Genomic DNA, 19521 nt, shown 5'->3' with positions numbered 1-19521 from the left:
CTAAGGTAAGTCTTTCCGCTCCCAGGATTGGAATGACTCCTTACCCTCTCCCTTAAAACCCACATCCTTTCATCTTTCCCTCTTTCCTGATGAAGCAACCGTTTGTTGCGAAAGCTTGAATTTTGTGTGTATGTTTGTGTGTCTATCGACATGCCAGCGCTTTTGTTTGGTAAGTCTCATCATCTTTGTTTTTAGATATATTTTTCCCACGTGGAATGTTTCCCTCTATTATATTCATATCATTAATTAAGAAAAACATTTATTCATATAGCTTGATACTCAAGACAGGAAGGAAATGTACTACACAAACTTTATAGGAACATGATCGACTTGAACTAGATATATATATACACACTTACCACACTGATGTACTTACTTGTAGGATCTTAAGATATTTACAGGGGCATCACTCTTAGAAACGTTAATAGAGGGGTACCACTCTTAGAAACAGCAATAGTGGGGACACCACACTCAGAAACGGTATTAGGTATAGGAAATTTTCCACTGTATTAAGTAAACATGTATTTTGTCTATCATATTTTATTTTGTGTAGTCCACCGTAGGAGATAACTTTACTAGTATTTATGAAGTAGTTAGCAACCATCCCATGAACCTATCCTCCTACAGAGGGCTGTCTCGAAGCTTGGAAATATGTGTAAATTTTATTCCAGGAGGCAAGATGAATTTTAAGTTGAATATTCTAGCGAGTTGCCAAAACTATTTTAAAATGTTGCAAGTGTAACGAAAGGGAAAGGAACAAAAAAGGAAAGAAAGGAAAAGGAATGAGCCAACAAATAAAATGTATATTTCAATCTGAATGTAATGTAATTCAGATGTCAGCACAATGATACTGAATGTAACGTAAAAATTTACTATATTTCTCATTTAATTCTGTATATGTACTATACGACAACAATGTAAATATCTCATGTAATGATTAATTGTAAATATTTGTATATTAATGTACTTATTATATCAATAAATGTATTTTAAGGAGATGTAAATGAACTGCAAAGGACTTGTGCGTGTAGCACATGATTCATATAAATGGAACTGAAAATGCAAAGAAGAAACCAACGTAATGGAACACTGGTCAAGAAATATTTACGTAGTGTCAATATGCCTTGAAGTGTATGGTGTAGTGGAAGCCTGCAGGTCTTCAGGTTGGTGTAAAGGACAAGCTCATCACCTGCCGTAGGCAGTGAGGTGTTTCCTGTGCCCTCATTGACCATTTATACCCCGGTGGACGCCACCAAAATTCGGCTGCTGGAGACCACAATTTCGTGTAGACACAATGAAGAAACTTTGGATTTTCTTCAAGTCACACGCAAGAGATCCAGGCAGTACACACACACTCAGAAGCCGATACTACGTTTAAAGACATTGGAGCAATATAATAGAACATTTATTGTTCGAATCAATTCCATTACAAACACGAATCATGTGAACTGAATTCAAACGCTGTTCTAAGCAACGATAATACGCCGCAGTTCAAAGACAATAATGTTACGACTCCTAAAGAAGATACTCACCAAAAAGACTGTATACAAAGACTGATATGCTAAGAGCATTGTGCTCAGAAATGTTCTTTGTAATATTTGAATTTCTTATTTTCTTATACTGCCACGCTCGCTTGCGGAGCGTGTCAGTAGAGGAGGCATTGTAATGGTACTTTGACCACCGCGCCTCCGCCAATACAAAGATATAATCTACGATCGCGCATGCGGAAGAGCGCTGCGCCAGCGACAGATTTTTATAAATAATTTTGTTCTTCTTTTTACTTTTGCGTAGGTGTTTGTTTTTAACAACTAATTGATTACTCATTCTCTCTCTCTCTCTCTCGTCTTCATACGAAAGACGTGTATTTTCGGCGCTCTGTTAAATATGCTTTTGGGTGGAAATTAAAATTATATTACGAAACGAAGTTGTTTCAATAGTGATTCGAAATGGTTATACCCGAATTTGTAAATTGATCCTGACAGTGACAACATAGAGAAATTTTCAACAGACGGAGAACAATGAAAACAGGTCATACTACAAGAAAATTAAGAAGACAGCCACGAAGACTATATTATAATTAATACTACGTTTCTAACAGACTTATAAGGTAAATTTCAACTAATTTCTGATGCTATTTCCTTACAGTCGCTTTTTGTAGTGTTGCCGACCCGGTCTGCCCTGCACGGTCAAATTACAGCACTATCTCAATCAATAATACGAAGTCCGCCTTATCCGTAACTTATTCCATCAAAATTCAAAACCCAATCAGATTTTCTATTTTATATTTTCACGACAGAACCCCGAGGAACGGAAACAATACAAGGCCTTCACCACAATTAAACACCACACACACATCCCTCACCGAAATGACCACAGTGTGTGGCTGCCAAGGCCAGACTTGCTGCAGTTGCGGTTGTGTGTGTGTGTGTGTGTGTGTGTGTGTGTGTGTGTGTGTGTGTGTGGGTGGGGAGGGTTGGGGGGGGGGGGGGGGGGGGAGCGCACATGCCCATTGTCCCATTCTGACGAAGGCCTTCTCGGTCGAAAGCTTAACCGTTTGACAGTCTTTGTGTAGTGCCAATGTGTGACTTGGCATCCCTGCTATGTGTAGACTAGTAATCTACACCTTTGATAGCAGCACAATTGTTTACAGTTTCAAGTTTAATATCTCAACCCATCCAACAGCACCCAGGGCCGGTCCAACTGGAAATACGATGGAAGTGCAGTGCTATGAGGTGTGCCAATTGGTCTGCATTGTCACTACAACTCTGAGATAGGTCGGCCACTCGTCGTTTGAGGAGAGAATACTAGTGTACTCCACAGTTTGTTCGGATTCTCTTTTCCACCTTCCATCTTTGTCATTACAAATGTCCCGCCGTTTAGATCGATTCCGAAGGTAACGCGGACAAAATACGGGCAGTCGGAGGTCGTCTGCAGCTCGTACAGAAATAAGACTGCAGTCATCGGAGTCGGGCGGCACGGACGAGTGGCCGATGTGGAGACAGGAGTAATCCCCAATTTTATTCGGTCCGTATGCTGAGCAGGTAGTAAAAAAAACGGAGAAGTTTAGTAAGATTATTAAAGTCGAACAAGGAGAAGTTAATACACCGGATGTTTGACGACGACACCGAAATTCTGTCAGAGGCGGCAAAGGACTCCGAAGAGTGACCGAACGGAACAGACACAGTCTCGAAAGGAGGTCGTAACGGAAATGTGGGCAGAAGCGAAACGGGGTAACAGAATGTACTCGGAATGAGATTTTCACTCTGCAGCAGAGTGTGCGCCGATACGAAACTTCCTGGCAGATTAAAACTGTGTCCCGAACTCGGGACCTCTGTCTTTCGAGGCAAGTCCTCTACCGACCGAGCTACCCGAGCACGACTCGCGCCCCGTCCTCACGGCTTTACTTCTGCCACTACCTGTCAGGACGGAGCGTGAGTCGTGCTCGGGTAGCTCGGTCGGTAGAGGACTTGCCTCGAAAGACAGAGGTCCCGAGTTCGGGTCTCGGTCCGGCACGCAGTTTTAATCTGCCAGGAAGTTTCGGAATGTACTCAAATTAAACTAGGTGGCGCTCAGGTCATTCAATTTCGAAAGGAGATACTGAAAGTAGTTGAGGAGTTTCATTATTTGGGGGACAAGATACCCGAAGATGAGTGAAATACTGGAGGTATAAAATGCAGGCCGGCAACAGCGAGAAAAATGTTTCCGAAAAGGAGATGATAACCTGAAGTGTCAGGAAATGTTTTCCGAAGACACTATCGGGAGTGTAGCCCCGTACAGAAGTCAACTGTGACAGTAAGCAGTTCAGACGAGAAGATAATAAAAGTTTTGAAGTGAGCTACAGAGGATACTGTATATTAGGCGAATAGAACAGGTAACTAATGAGGAGCTACTAACTCGAACTGCGCACAACCGGACCGAAGGGCACGAGCGGTGGGTAAGGACACGTGCGGTCAGTTCGGTAACGGAGGGAAGTGCGGGGAGTAGAAATTGTCGAGGGGGACAGAGAGGTGAGAAGGACGAGCAGCTGGAGTGGGCTCAGGCCCCTCGCACGGGACAGCTCTGCAGAGATACCGACCGCGCCGGCTCTGTATTCACTCCCACCGACGCCCTACACTGCAACACTTACTCGAGAACTCGCAAAGCAGTTTTTATTTCTGTCGGTGTCGGCTGTTGCACTTAGCTGCATACATAAAAATGTAAATGTACATTTGCACAAAGTAGTAAATCTTCAAACGATTTTGACCGATTGCTCTGAAATTACAATCGTGTTGCACGCCAAATACTCGCGTGTTTTTATATCCCTATTTTTTAATGCATTCAATACGCAAACAAATATGTAATACATAAAGGGGAACCATTGTTACAGAAAATCTCTAAAAGTTAAATTTTCACAGGATATTCTAGTGCACATTCAGTGGAACTTTTACGTATATTCTCTGTATGGAATAACAAAAAACAAGGCTGTAGGTCAGAAAGAGGGGAGGAGAAGAGGTGGACAGAGAGGTGGGAGGAAACAGGCATTGAAAACAGGAAGGGGATATATATATAATATATATTAGGACGCATATCGAACTCGCATACATGTCGTGTGGGAAACATGTGTTGTCTGTTTCCTTTCTGAGAGACTGAGCCCTCAGCAGGGTGCGGGCAGGAATAGCCAGTATAAGATACGCAGTCCAGAGTTTCCCACCTTCCGAGTTCACGTCGAGAGTGGCAGCTCGGCACGACTGCCTGCGACCGAACACCCCGTCGCCTCGAGTCTCCGTGTGCGGCGCTACGTAGCGCCGGTTCCCCGTGCCAGCTCCGGCGGCAGTACGTGTGAGGTACGGACAGGTCTGACACGACACACTCGGAGAAGGCAGCCTCTTACCGAGATTCAGTACGACAAAACGTCTGCTGCGTACGGGCCCGACAGAAGCACTTCCGAGTGTCGAGCCCCGGAGGTTCACTCTCGAGAGATATTCGACCGCCAGTTTCCTCGCCGAACCGTTTATCGCAAACTGCAGTATTCGACACATCTGCGGGAGGTACCGTACTCCGCCGACCGCCGAGAACTTTGCCGCGATAGCCCGGGCCGCGCCGGTGCTCCGACGCGAGAGCGTGCCCCTATTGCTGAAGTATACAGACAAGTTGCAGCATTAGAAAACTGCGGCGAAATGCAGGAAGATCTGCAGCGGATAGGCACTCGGGGGCAGGGAGTGGCAACTGACCCTTTAACACAGACAAATGTAACGTATTGCGAATGCATGGAAAGAAGGATCCTTTATTGTACGACTATATGATAGCGGAACAAACACTGGTAGCAGTTACTTCTGTAAAATATCTGGGAGTATGCGTGCGGAACGATTTGAAGTGGAATGGTCATATAAAATTAATTGTCGGTAAGGCGGGTGCCGGGTTGAGATTCATTGGGAGAGTCCTTAGAAAATGTAGTCCATCAACATAGGAGCTGGCTTACAAAACACTCGTTCGACCTATACTCGAGTATTGCTCATCAGTGTCGGATCCGTACCAGATCGGGTTGACGGAGGAGGTGGAGAAGATCCAAAGAAGAGCGGCGCGTTTCGTCACAGGGTTATTTGGTAAGCGTGATAGCGTTACGGAGGTGTTTAGCAAACTCGAGTGGCAGACTCTGCAAGAGAGGCGCTCTGCATCGTGGTGTAGCTTGCTCGCCAGCTTTCGAGAGGGTGCGTTTCTGGATGAGGTATCGAATATATTGCTGCCCCCTACTTATACCTCCCGAGGAGATCACGAATGTGAAATTACAGAGATTCGAGCACGCACGGAGGCTTTCCGGCAGTCGCTTTTCCGCGAACCGTACGCGACAGGAAACGCAAAGGGAGGTAATGACAGTGGCACGTAAAGTGCCCTCCGCCACACACTGTTGGGTGGCTTGTGGAGTATAACTGTAGATGTAGACGTATTTCGAACCGAGAAGGTCCCACTCGCCTACTGCAGTTCTCGCCGGCCGTACCCTCGCGCGACTAAAGAACTGGACAGTTTCGTTCAGAGTCGAGGTATTTCTCTAAATTGGGCCGCGAGTAGACACAAGAGCCTTGTCGCGTGCCGTGACAGTCTGTCCTCCTCAGTTTAAATGCTCACCGTATTAGCAGCTTCGGGACCCTTACACACAGAGCCGCGACCCGTCACGCAGAACAGATTTTCACTCTTGAGACACAGTGCGTGCAAGTCGGAAATGTCTCGCCAGCTGAAGCCGGAGCTCGTAGCTGCAAAACCGGCGCACCGACAGGTCCCGTCCACTAGAAACGACAGTCCCGGCAAAGTCAGAACTAGTGTGGAGGCTGGAAGGTAGCAGAGGAGAGTGGGTACCGCAGAAAGAGAGACAGCCAAGGTGGGTGTAGAGGGACTTTGAATCTCGCCGCGCTACACTCGTTCCCCCAGATATAAATTATACCGTCGCAGCGGTAAGAGCGCTCGACGGCAGAGGAAATACTAAAATTGTAACTCTTTTTTTGTTTTTCTATCTGTCTTGTCTCTCGAGAGCCGAAGCTTAATTCAGACGTAAAAACTTATTAGCTATTGTCGGTCGGATTAAGGCGAAAAAACTCATCGATGTGCAGACGTGTTGTGAAAGTTTGTATGAAATTTGCAGGTTGAAAGCAGCAACGTAAAATATATTGCATTCGACACGGAAATGGTTTTATTTTGTATACATTAGTAATTCCTGGACAATTAAAATTTATTGCATGATTTCGGACCAGCTAAGACTTTTCACGCAGAAATGAAGTAGGGGATTTTTGAAGGCCTGGACGCCGCACGCGAGAAGACAATGTTAACACGGTAAATGATAAACTCTTATATACGCCATTTCCCCCTGTTAATCACATTTTGTTCTCCTCTCTTCTTTTTCAAATGGAAATTGGTGTGACGTTTGCTCAGAAACGCCACAAGGAGCACCCCAACAATAGCTTTTCCGAATCACGAAGTCCGATAACTTTTCTGTAATACGAAGTCCGATCTGCATTTCTTTTCATTCTTTCCCTTTTTCACGGTCATTAACGATTTTAAAACCCTCTTTTTATTCACCATTTCTTCCCACCTTTTCAATCTTTTCTTTCATATTTCTTTTTTATGAAACACTACACGGGCCACGTTTCGTACCCGCATACCTCAGTCGGTAAGAGCATTCGCCCGCAAAATGCTGAGGTTCCGAGTTCGAGTCTCAGTCTGGCGCGAGATTTCGTGACCGAATGTGTGGAGTAATCGATCGTACGTTAGGAGGCAGAGACAAAGAGTGGGGAGAACCGGTAGGCGACGGTAATGGCGGTTTTTTTTTTTGTGTTACCGTGTTCGCGGCCGGCGTCGTCGCCCTCCGGCTTGGCCCGGGCGCCCTCGGAGCTGGAGCGCGAGTGCGTCATCCGGGGCTGCGGCTGCTGCTGCTGCTGCCGCGCGTGGGCGGGGGCGTGGGCGGGGGCGGGCTGGGGCTCACCTGCAACGTGACAGAGCGCAGGTAGCGGGCAGCGCACCAGCGGGGCGTCGCAGACACTACCAATCACCCGTAAGGTACGCTGCGACGCGACTAATGTAAAAAGTAATACGATATCATCACCACAAAAACTGTTATTACAAATACGTGTAATATTAAGACTACGCATTAATGTCTACCACTATTTACCGATCATAATACTTTTAACTACTCTGTGTATGTACACCACTGGCCATTAAAATTGCTACACCGGGAAGAAACGCAGATAATAAACGGGTATTCATTGGACAAATGTATTATACCATAACTGACCACACTTCATCGAGAGTAGAGACTGGCGTATTGTGACGAGCCAGTTGCTCGGCCACCACTGACCAGACGTTTTCAGTTGGTGAGAGATCTGGAGAATGTGCTGGCCAGGGCAGCAGTCGGACATTTTCTGTATCCAGAAAGGCCCGTACAGGACCTGCAACGTGCGGTCGTGCATTATCCTGCTGAAATGTAGGATTTCGCAGGGATCGAAACTAGCGTAGAGCCACGGGTCGTAACACATCTGAAATGTAACGCCCACTGTTCAAAGTGCCGTCAATGCTTACAAGAGGTGACAGAGACGTGTAGCCAATGGCACCCCATACCATCACGCCGGGTGATACGCCAGTATGGCGATGACGAATACACGCTTCCAATGTGCGTTCACCGCGATGTCGCCAAACACGGATGCGACCATCGTGATGCTGTAAACAGAACCTGGACTCATCTGGGGGGGGGGGGGGGGGGGGAAATGACGTTTTGCCATTCGTGCACCCAGGTTCGTCGTCGAGTACACCATCGCAGGCGCTCCTGTCTGTGACGCAGCGTCAAGGGTAATCGCAGCCACGGTCTCCGAGCTGACAGTCCGTGCTGCTGCAAACGTCGTCGAACTGTTCGTGCAGATGGTGGTTCTCTTGCAAACGTCCCCATCTGTTGACTCGGGGATCGAGAAGTGGCTGCACGAAATGTTACATCCGTGCGGATAAGATGCCTGTCATCTCAACTGCTAGTGATACGAGGCCCTTGGGATCCGGCACGGCGTTCCGCATTACCCTCCCGAACCCACCGATTCCATATTCTGCTAACAGTCATCGGATCTCGCAGCAATGTCGCGATACGATAAACCGCAATCGCTATAGGCTACAATCCGACCTTTATGAGAGTTGGAAACGTGATGGTACGCATTTCTCCTCCTTACACGAGGCATCACAGCAACGTTTCACCAGGCAACGCCGGTCAACTGCTGTTTGTGTATGAGAAATTGGTTGGAAACTTTCCTCACGTGAGCACGTTGTAGGTGTCGCCACCGGCGCCAACCTTGTGTGAATGCTGTGAAAAGGAAATGATTTGCACTTCTCAGAATCTTCTTCCTGTCGGTAAAACTTCGCGTCTATAGCAGGTCATCTTCGTGGTGCACCATTTTTAATGGCCAGTAGTGTATTTGCACGAACTGTTAACACGTAATTCGTAATTATTTACACGAAGTCATTTTCTTAACATATACAAGGTGTTCCAAAAAACACTTTACAATTTAGAAAATTCGTACAAATTTATTCGTATTACCTACAGAGGTGACTGTAGTGTCAACTTGTAGGGAAATTCGTCGAGTTTTGTCTCGCATAGTTCGCTAGTGCAAGGAGCCGTAGCAGCGGTTGCGTCAAAAGATGGCTGCCTCTACTGGACCCGAGCCTGCTGGTGGTGTGTTTCGGTTCTAAGAATCGAATTCGGCGACAACAGTTCAGAGTAATTTCCGTACGGACTACGCTGAACGTCCTCCTGGTAGGTTTACAATTTACGAGTGGCACAAATGTTTTGTAGAAACACGGTGCTCCGTAAGACACGGGAAACGGTCGGGTCGTCTGTGCAGGTACGAGGACGACGTCGAGCGAGTGAGACAGCGATTTATCGACAGCCCTACGAAATCGATACCACTGATCGATTGCTTCTCGCAAGATGGCGCCAACACCTGGCTGACTACCGGCATTTTGTCAGTGCCCGCTTTGCAGGTGAGTGGATTGGCCGCGACGCGCCAGCCGGCCACACCTGACACCACTCCCGTGCCGGCTTCTCTGGCTACACCTGACCGACCGAGGTGGCGCAGTGGTCGCCACACTGGACTCGCATTCGGGAGCACGACGGTTCCATCCCGCGTCCCGCCGTCCCGATTTCCGTAAATCGCTCCGGGCCGATGCCGGGACGGTTCCTTCGACAGAGCGCGGCCGCTTTCTTTCTCCATCCGTCCCTTTTCCCCAGTCTGCTGGCGCGCCTGTATTCCCACGCCCCACTCTCCGCACCCTGAGCCGAGGTGGCTTCCACCGACTGCCCCTCGGACCCTCCGTCTACCCCTCGTACCGACTTCGATCCTCCCCTGGCACACCCCGTGTTTGTTCCCTCTCTCCCTCCTGCCCCGGGCTTCCCCTACCCGGGATTTTCTTCGGACGCTGCACCCGTGAACGACTTGGCGTATTTTAAATTTGCGTGTCCGATGTCGCGTATCCACCGTGTCGTTTAGTTTTTCGACGTCTCCACTCGCATTACCTGCACTAACTGTGGCCGAAGAGCGCCGTAATTTTGCCGCTGTCGGCCTACCATTGTACAAGTTGTTCAAATAACAATAAAGAAAAAAAAAAAGACACCGCACGCCGGGTTATCGCACAGTGGCACGTAGCGGTGCGACGAGACGGCGTTATCGGCGGTCGACAGAGTTCCAAAGGGGGCCGCGCCGCGGTGTCGTGCGAGGACCGCCGCCGGGCAATCACCGGCCCGCGCGTCGCCTCCCACACGGACGGCGTGCCGCTGCTTCGGCGGACGGACGGCAGTTACGCAGCGAGTAGCGTCGTGACGCGGCGGTGTGGCTCGGCACGGGGACAAAGTATCCCGGTACCGTTTCTCCGAGGGAAAATACTCGTCGGCGCGTAGCACGTGGCTCTAGGAATTGCCCGATACTCTCTCCCAGTGTGAGCCGGCGTCTGTTCGGTCCCGCTGACGTCCGCAGCGCGCCACCTCGCCTCACGACATCGTACGAGGTGTGGGGCGGTGCTGCTGTGACGAATCTCCTTCCAAAGAGACCCCTCCCGACTGAACACACTGACTCCGACGGTGTTTCCACTTTCGGAAACATTCCTGGAAATTTTCTTCCCCCGAGTGTGTTAAGGACGCTCTCCGTATTTGCCAGGATGTCTCCGATCGAGTCAAATCGCTTCCCTTTCGGTGAAAATTTGAGTTTAGGAAACACGTACGAGTCCGCAAGGGCCGAATCGCGGGAAGCACACGAGTCCTGAATTTGGTCAAAAATTTAGAGACGGAGAAGCCACGGTGAGCCGGAGCAGTGCCACGGTTGTGACGGTACGTCACATAAATATTGACTTTTTAGCGGTTGTAAATCGTAGTTTACGTACTTTATGAATATAATTAGTGTAAAAGATGTAGTTAATGTTCTTGAAACAACTGATATGCAGCAATAGCATCTTTATTTAATGTTTATGAAAATAAAAAAGGATCGAACGAGACGCGATTGTACGGCCGAGGAGGGGAGGGAGGACGGATTTTGTGGGACGCACACTGTTTTGTTTCAGTATACGGAAGGCAGCCATTGTGCGGCTACACATATTTCGTGTGAGTTATTCGTATTTATTGCTAAACTAATTTTGTTATTATTATTACAAAATGAATTTCTTTGTAATAGTTGTCACCTCAAATGCTCGCAGTGGCTAATTATTTTTAATAAGCATTTTTTTTTCAGTAATTTGCGCTGCGAGAAGCTCATCTTCCGATGCAGCCTCTGGTCGGCCATTACGCGCCGAAGTATTAATTTATTTTTCAGTGTTAATAGTAACTTTAACTGCGAGAGATTTCGTTATAAGAACCTTTTCAAATTGCAACAGATAAGTAATTTACGTTAAAGTTCATGTTTTTAAACTATACAGATTCCACGAGTTCAGTAAGTTTTATCTTGGCCGCTCCACGGCAACAATCGAAATTCTCTCGAGCCTTGCTTTGCAATCAATAAATAGAAACTAACAAAATTACATTCAATTCAGTTAACGGCAACTATATTTTAGCCATCACGTTCAAAATCTGAAGTTGGTACATGAGTAACTGAGGCTCTTCAAGAACCCGTTTCATACTTACTTGTGCACGTAAGTAAAAGTGACAAGAAAAGACAATATCCCTGAGAGAAAGAAGCATACTGATAAAATATATATGTAATTTTTTTGTATGTGACGTAGCGAATGACAACGGACTTCACGCGGTGTAGTACCCGACGACGCACGCCTTTTCTTCCGCACCTTTTCGCACGGACGCTCGAGGACACATTTGAAGTATTCCTGGTCAATTGTCTGTCCTGCAGCGGTACATTCCTGCTGTCCAATACCGGTAGAATAGGAAAAAAAAAATCACCAACACTGTCTTGACCTTCGACCGACTTTGCCGTCCTATCTTCGGTCGTGGCGAAACCGGGGGTTTCCAACAGCAAAGACTGCACTTTGCTTTCGTCACCTGTAATTACCCCATACCACCCATACCCCATTACCAACCACAACGGAGGGGTATCTGTTGAGAGGCCAGACAAACGTGTGGTTCCTGAAGAGGGGCAGCAGCCTTTTCAGTAGTTGCAAGGGCAACAGTCTGGATGATCGACTGATCTGGCCTTGTAACAATAACCAAAACGGCCTTGCTGTGCTGGTACTGCGAACGGCTGAAAGCAAGGGGAAACTACAGCCGTAATTTTTCCCGAGGAAATGCAGCTTTACTGTATGATTACATGATGATGGCGTCCTCTTGGGTAAAATATTCCGGAGGTAAAATAGTCCCCCATTCGGATCTCCGGGCGGGGACTACTCAAGAGGATGTCGTTATCAGGAGAAAGAAAACTGGCGTTCTACGGATCGGAGCGTGGAATGTCAGATCCCTTAATCGGGCAGGTAGGTTAGAAAATTTAAAAAGGGAAATGGATAGGTTGAAGTTAGATATAGTGGGAATTAGTGAAGTTCGGTGGCAGGAGGAACAAGACTTCTGGTCAGGTGAATACAGGGTTATAAACACAAAATCAAATAGGGGTAATGCAGGAGTAGGTTTAATAATGAATAGGAAAATAGGAATGCGGGTAAGCTACTACAAACAGCACAGTGAACGCATTATTGTGGCCAAGATAGATACGAAGCCCACACCTACTACAGTAGTACAAGTTTATATGCCAACTAGCTCTGCAGATGACGAAGAAATTGAAGAAATGTATGATGAAATAAAAGAAATTATTCAGATTGTGAAGGGAGACGAAAATTTAATAGTCATGGGTGACTGGAATTCGAGAGTAGGAAAAGGGAGAGAAGGAAACATAGTAGGTGAATATGGATTGGGGGACAGAAATGAAAGAGGAAGCCGCCTGGTCGAATTTTGCACAGAGCACAACATAATCATAACTAACACTTGGTTTAAGAATCATGAAAGAAGGTTGTATACATGGAAGATCCCTGGAGATACTAAAAGGTATCAGATAGATTATATAATGGTAAGACAGAGATTTAGGAACCAGGTTTTAAATTGTAAGACATTTCCAGGGGCAGATGTGGACTCTGACCACAATCTATTGGTTATGACCTGTAGATTAAAACTGAAGAAACTGCAAAAAGGTGGGAATTTAAGGAGATGGGACCTGGATAAACTAAAAGAACCAGAGGTTGTACAGAGATTCAGGGACAGCATAAGGGAGCAATTGACAGGAATGGGGGAAATAAATACAGTAGAAGAAGAATGGGTAGCTTTGAGGGATGAAGTAGTGAAGGCAGCAGAGGATCAAGTAGGTAAAAAGACGAGAGCTAGTAGAAATCCTTGGGTAACAGAAGAAATATTGAATTTAATTGATGAAAGGAGAAAATATAAAAATGCAGTAAGTGAAACAGGCAAAAAGGAATACAAACGTCTCAAAAATGAGATCGACAGGAAGTGCAAAATGGCTAAGCAGGGATGGCTAGAGGACAAATATAAGGATGTAGAGGCCTATCTCACTAGGGGTAAGATAGATACCGCCTACAGGAAAATTAAAGAGACCTTTGGAGATAAGAGAACGACTTGTATGAATATCAAGAGCTCAGATGGAAACCCAGTTCTAAGCAAAGAAGGGAAAGCAGAAAGGTGGAAGGAGTATATAGAGGGTCTATACAAGGGCGATGTACTTGAGGACAATATTATGGAAATGGAAGAGGATGTAGATGAAGATGAAATGGGAGATATGATACTGCGTGAAGAGTTTGACAGAGCACTGAAAGACCTGAGTCGAAACAAGGCCCCCGGAGTAGACAATATTCCATTGGAACTACTGACGGCCGTGGGAGAGCCAGTCCTGACAAAACTCTACAATCTGGTGAGCAAGATGTATGAAACAGGCGAAATACCCTCGGACTTCAAGAAGAATATAATAATTCCAATCCCAAAGAAAGCAGGTGTTGACAGATGTGAAAATTACCGAACTATCAGCTTAATAAGTCACAGCTGCAAAGTACTAACACGAATTCTTTACAGACGAATGGAAAAACTAGTAGAAGCCAACCTCGGGGAAGATCAGTTTGGATTCCGTAGAAACACTGGAACACGTGAGGCAATACTGACCTTACGACTTATCTTAGAAGAAAGATTAAGGAAAGGCAAACCTACGTTTCTAGCATTTGTAGACTTAGAGAAAGCTTTTGACAATGTTGACTGGAATACTCTCTTTCAAATTCTAAAGGTGGGAGGGGTAAAATACAGGGAGCGAAAGGCTATTTACAATTTGTACAGAAACCAGATGGCAGTTATAAGAGTCGAGGGACATGAAAGGGAAGCAGTGGTTGGGAAGGGAGTAAGACAGGGTTGTAGCCTCTCCCCGATGTTGTTCAATCTGTATATTGAGCAAGCAGTAAAGGAAACAAAAGAAAAATTCGGAGTAGGTATTAAAATTCATGGAGAAGAAATAAAAACTTTGAGGTTCGCCGATGACATTGTAATTCTGTCAGAGACAGCAAAGGACTTGGAAGAGCAGTTGAATGGAATGGACAGTGTCTTGAAAGGAGGATATAAGATGAACATCAACAAAAGCAAAACAAGGATAATGGAATGTAATCGAATTAAGTCGGGTGATGCTGAGGGAATTAGATTAGGAAATGAGGCACTTAAAGTAGTAAAGGAGTTTTGCTATTTGGGGAGCAAAATAACTGATGATGGTCGAAGTAGAGAGGATATAAAATGTAGGCTGGCAATGGCAAGGAAAGCGTTTCTGAAGAAGAGAAATTTGTTAACATCCAGTATAGATTTAAGTGTCAGGAAGTCATTTCTGAAAGTATTCGTATGGAGTGTAGCCATGTATGGAAGTGAAACATGGACGATAAATAGTTTGGACAAGAAGAGAATAGAAGCTTTCGAAATGTGGTGCTACAGAAGAATGCTGAAGATTAGATGGGTAGATCACATAACTAATGAGGAAGTATTGAATAGGATTGGGGAGAAGAGAAGTTTGTGGCACAACTTGACCAGAAGAAGGGATCGGTTGGTAGGACATGTTCTGAGGCATCAAGGGATCACCAATTTAGTATTGGAGGGCAGCGTGGAGGGTAAAAATCGTAGAGGGAGACCAAGAGATGAATACACTAAGCAGATTCAGAAGGATGTAGGTTGCAGTAGGTACTGGGAGATGAAGAAGCTTGCACAGGATAGAGTAGCATGGAGAGCTGCATCAAACCAGTCTCAGGACTGAAGACCACAACAACAACAACAATTACCCCATTTAACAAATCTGGGTAATTTTCGTCCGATTAATCAGTTCTCGGCACACTTCGAGTCGGTATTGTCTCCGGTCACCTGACAACATTTTTCGAACGAATTTTGCAGACACTCGACGCGTGTCCACATCTTCAGTTAAAATTGTCTGAACTGCACAGAAGCTTACACGAAGTTCATCAGCCATCTCCCTAATTGTAAGTCTACGATCACAGCGCACCGAGTCGCCAACTTCCACAACATTTTCATTCGTGTTTGAGGCGGAAGGACTGCCGGACCGTGGTTCATCTTCAAACGATTCGCGGCCATTTTTAAATCTGTCGAACCGGACCAAAACATTTGACCGCCTCGTTCAACTGTCTCCGTAAGTTGTTTTTAACAGTTCGTAAGTGTCAGCGGCTGATTTCCCGGTTTTAAAACAAAATTTCACACAAACTCGTTGCCCAGTTTTTGTGTCCATTTTCACACAGACAGAATCCGCCAACAAGCCCTAACAGAGCCGCACTCTACCAGCTGCCACAACGAATCGAATAAAGGAAACGCAGCAGTTTTCGGTCACGGGGCGTTCGAGGACGAAGCAATGACCCACTCCCCACCCTCCGTGTGCCTGCCCGACAAACCAGTAAGGACTGCCGGATCCATTCTCAAAAGTTTCCAATCACTCCTCGTACAACAGACTCGCGGCGCAATTCCCGGCCACATCTGTGTGTGTGTGTGTGTGTGTGTGTGTGTGTGTGTGTGTGTGTGTGTGTGTGTGTGTGTGTACACCCGGGCCAGAAGCTGTACCGATACGTGCGTTCGTACAGTTAACTTATTCGTAAATTTCGGTAGACTATGTAATCACTCAAATAACATCACATATCGTCTCATTTCTCCATCGACTTCTAGATGCTTCACTTTTCCATGTCAGACAGTGTATGTGATGGTAGAAATAAAGAAAATTTCCCATTACTGGCACTCGGTACGTGCTACAAAAATGTGCAACAATCTGAGAGTGAAGAGCTTTCACGGTTTGGAACTAGGTCTGCTCTAAAGACAATTACACGGCATCCTTATGCAAAAATGTTGTTACACAGTGCACAATTTTTATACAATGATAAATCTATCTTTGTAGAGTAAAGTGATAAACTTGTACACTCATTACGATAAATTATTTTACACTCTGTATGTGTGTCAGTTATATTAGTTACATTGACAAGTCTCCTGTACATTAAATCAATTATTTATGTATGCATGTAATGGCATTCATGTTGTGACAAGAACTTGGTTTTATCCAATTCTGCAATACTTACAAGGGAACCTCCACATCGCACCCCCCTCAGATTTAGTCATAAGTTGGCACAGTGGATAGGCCTTGAAAAACTGAACACAGATCAATCGGGAAAACAGGAAGAAAATGTGTGGAACTATGAAAAAAATAAGCAAAATATACAAACTGAGTGGTCCACGCGGTATAGTGTGAGCTCAGGAGCGCCGTGGTCCCGTGGTTAGCGTGAGCAGCTGCGGAACGACAGGTACTTGGTTCAAGTCTTCCCTCGAGTGAAAAGGTTACTTTCTTTATTTTCGCAAAGTTATGATCTGTCCGTTCGTTCACTGACGTCTCTGTTCACTGTAATAAGTTTAGTGCCCGTGTTTCGCGACCGCAAAGCAAAACCGTGCGATTAGTAGACGAAAGGACGTGCCTCTCCAATGGGAACCGAAAACATTTGATCGCAAGGTCATAGGTCAACCGATTCCTCCACAGGAAAACACGTCTGATATATTCTATACGACACTGGTGACGGCATGTGCGTCACATGACAGGAATATGTTGTCGACCCACCTAACTTGTACACTTGGCGAATGGGTAAAAAGATTCTCCTACCTTGCCCGATTTAGGTTTTCTTGGGGATGTGATTAGCACTCCCAAAAAAAGTGATGAAAACATAAGAGTTTGTCACAAACTGCAACAAATGAATGCAACAAAACAGTTTTCCCTGTGCTCTGTCAAAACATATGTTTTTAACGTTTTCAAATTTTTCCGTGTGTAGACCGTCAAATCCTGCGTATGTCCAAGCAAATCTGAACATGTCCTGGAATTTTGGAGAGCGAAGTTAATTGTGTGTCAGTGCCTCTACTTTGATAATTGTCTGAAAATAAAAAATTAAACTTTTCACTCGAGGTAAGACTTGAACCGAGGACCTCTCGTTCCGCAGCTGCTCACGCTAACCACGCACCACGGCGCTCCAGAGCACACACACCCCTTAATGTTGCCTATCTTGCGCATGGACTACTCAGTTTGTATATTTTGCTTATTTTTTTCATAGTTGCACACAACTTCTTCCTGTTTTCTCGATTGATCTGTGTTCAGTTTTCAAGGCCTATCCAGTGTGCCAGCTTATAACTAAATGTGAGGGGGGTGCGATGGGGAGGTTCCCTTGTTAGCAGCACACAATAGTAAGGGGGTTAGCACATACTACATCCGTGCTCGGGATGACTGACATAACGGGTGTTTTAGATATTTGAAAACAGACGGAGTTTTCGACACAGCCGGATCGGTGAGGCAGGGAAGAAGGATCCGTAAGGAGGCAGAGTGAACCGGGGCACTCACCGGCCGCGGGCGCGGGCTTGGGCTGCAGGTGCTGCCGCCTGGCGGCGGCGTTCGCACTCAGCGCCTGGTCGCACTGCGTCTCCAGGGCGCACAGCTCGCCCAAGATGGCGTCCAGCTCCGTCTCCTGCGAGTCTGCGGGCAACACACAAAACAAAAACAAAAATGATTGAAACGGCTCTGAGTACGATGCGACTTAACATCTGACATCATCAGTCCCCTAGAAATTAGAACTACTTAAACCGAACTAACCTAAGGACATCACACACATCCGTGCCCGAGGCAGGATTCGAACCCGCGACCGTAGCGGTCGCGTGGTTGCAGACTGAAGCGCCTAGAACCGCCTCGGCCACTCCGGCCGGCGAGACAAAACAGAGAGACATTACCGACGAGTCTATAAACACTTCACCACGGGAACCGGAATCTGGAAACCTTGCCGCGTAGCATCTAAATACCAGGTGATCAAAAAGTCAGTATAAATTTAAGAACTGAATAAATCACGGAATAATGTGGATAGAGAGGTACAGATTGACAGACATGCTTGGAATGACACGGGGTTTTATTACAACCAAAAAAATACAAAAGTTCAAAAAATGTCCGACACATGGCGCTTCATCTGATCAGAATACCAATAATTAGCATAAGAAACTAAGACAAAGCAAAGATGATGTTCTTTACAGGAAATGCTCAATATATCCACCATCATTCCTCAACAATAGCTGTAGTCGAGGAATAATGTTGTGAACAGCACTGTAAAGCATGTCTGGAGTTAGGCTGAGGCATTGGCGTCGGATGTTGTCTTTCGGCATCCCTAGAGATGTCGGTCGATCACGATACACTTGCGACTTCAGGTAACCGCAAAGCAAATAATGGCACGGACTGAGGTCTGGGGACCTGGGAGGCCTAGCGTGACGAAAGTGGCGGCTGAGTTACACGATCATCACCATACGACGCGCGCAAGAGATCTTTCACGCGTCTAGTAATATGGGGTGGAGCGCCATCCTGCATAAACGTCGTACGTTCCAGCAGGTGTTTATCAGCCAGGCTGGGGATGATGCGATTCTGTAACATATCGGCGTACCTCTCACCCGTCACGGTAGCAGTTACAAGACCAGAATCACGCATTTCCTCGAAGAAAAAAGGCCCTATAATGGTAGATGTGGTAAATCCAAACCTTACCGTGACTTTCTCGTCGTGCAATGGTGTTTCCACGGCAGTTTTAGGATTTTCGGTAGCCCAAATTCTGCAGTTGCGGGCGCTGACAGACACACGGAGCGTGAAATGAGCTTCGTCGGTCCACAACACATTAGTCAACCAAGCGTCATCTTCCGCCATCTTTTGAAACGCCCACACCGCAAATGCCCTCCGCTTCACTAAATCGCCAGGTAACAGTTCACGATGCCGATGGATTTTGTACGGATAGCATCGGAGGGTACGCCTCAGTGCCAACCAAACTGTAGTGTATGGAATGCCGGTGCAACGTGCGACTGCACGAGCGCTGACGTCCCCGTGCATAGACGAACCCGCCACAGTCTCCGTTTCTTCCTGAACTGTCTCAGCAGCATTACGCCTCGTGCTCGGTCGGCCACTACGGGGTCTATCGTCTAAACAACCCGTGGCTTCGAACTTCGAAATCATTCTCGCCACAGCTGCTTTTGTCCACGGACCTTTACCCGTCCGAATCCCCTTCCTATGGCGACAGGAT

The 19521-nt window shown here is 46.3% G+C and overlaps 1 protein-coding gene across 6 annotated transcripts in view; it reads right to left on the bottom strand.

Annotated features, from left to right (window-relative positions):
- The window catches only part of LOC126443008 (amyloid beta A4 precursor protein-binding family B member 1-interacting protein-like), a 536811-nt gene that overhangs the window by 63151 nt on the left and 454139 nt on the right, over nt 1-19521 (bottom strand). For all 6 annotated transcript variants that reach the window (XM_050090859.1, XM_050090857.1, XM_050090858.1 and 3 more), the window contains one exon: nt 17820-17951. In XM_050090859.1, coding sequence (XP_049946816.1) covers nt 17820-17951 — 132 coding nt within the window. The remainder of the gene's footprint in view (nt 1-17819; nt 17952-19521) is intronic.

Source organism: Schistocerca serialis, unplaced genomic scaffold, assembly GCF_023864345.2.
Source record: "Schistocerca serialis cubense isolate TAMUIC-IGC-003099 unplaced genomic scaffold, iqSchSeri2.2 HiC_scaffold_1420, whole genome shotgun sequence".
NCBI classification, from domain to species: domain Eukaryota; kingdom Metazoa; phylum Arthropoda; class Insecta; order Orthoptera; family Acrididae; genus Schistocerca; species Schistocerca serialis.
The sequence above is the reverse complement of the archived record's forward strand: the minus strand, read 5'-3'. Positions and strand labels throughout refer to the sequence as shown.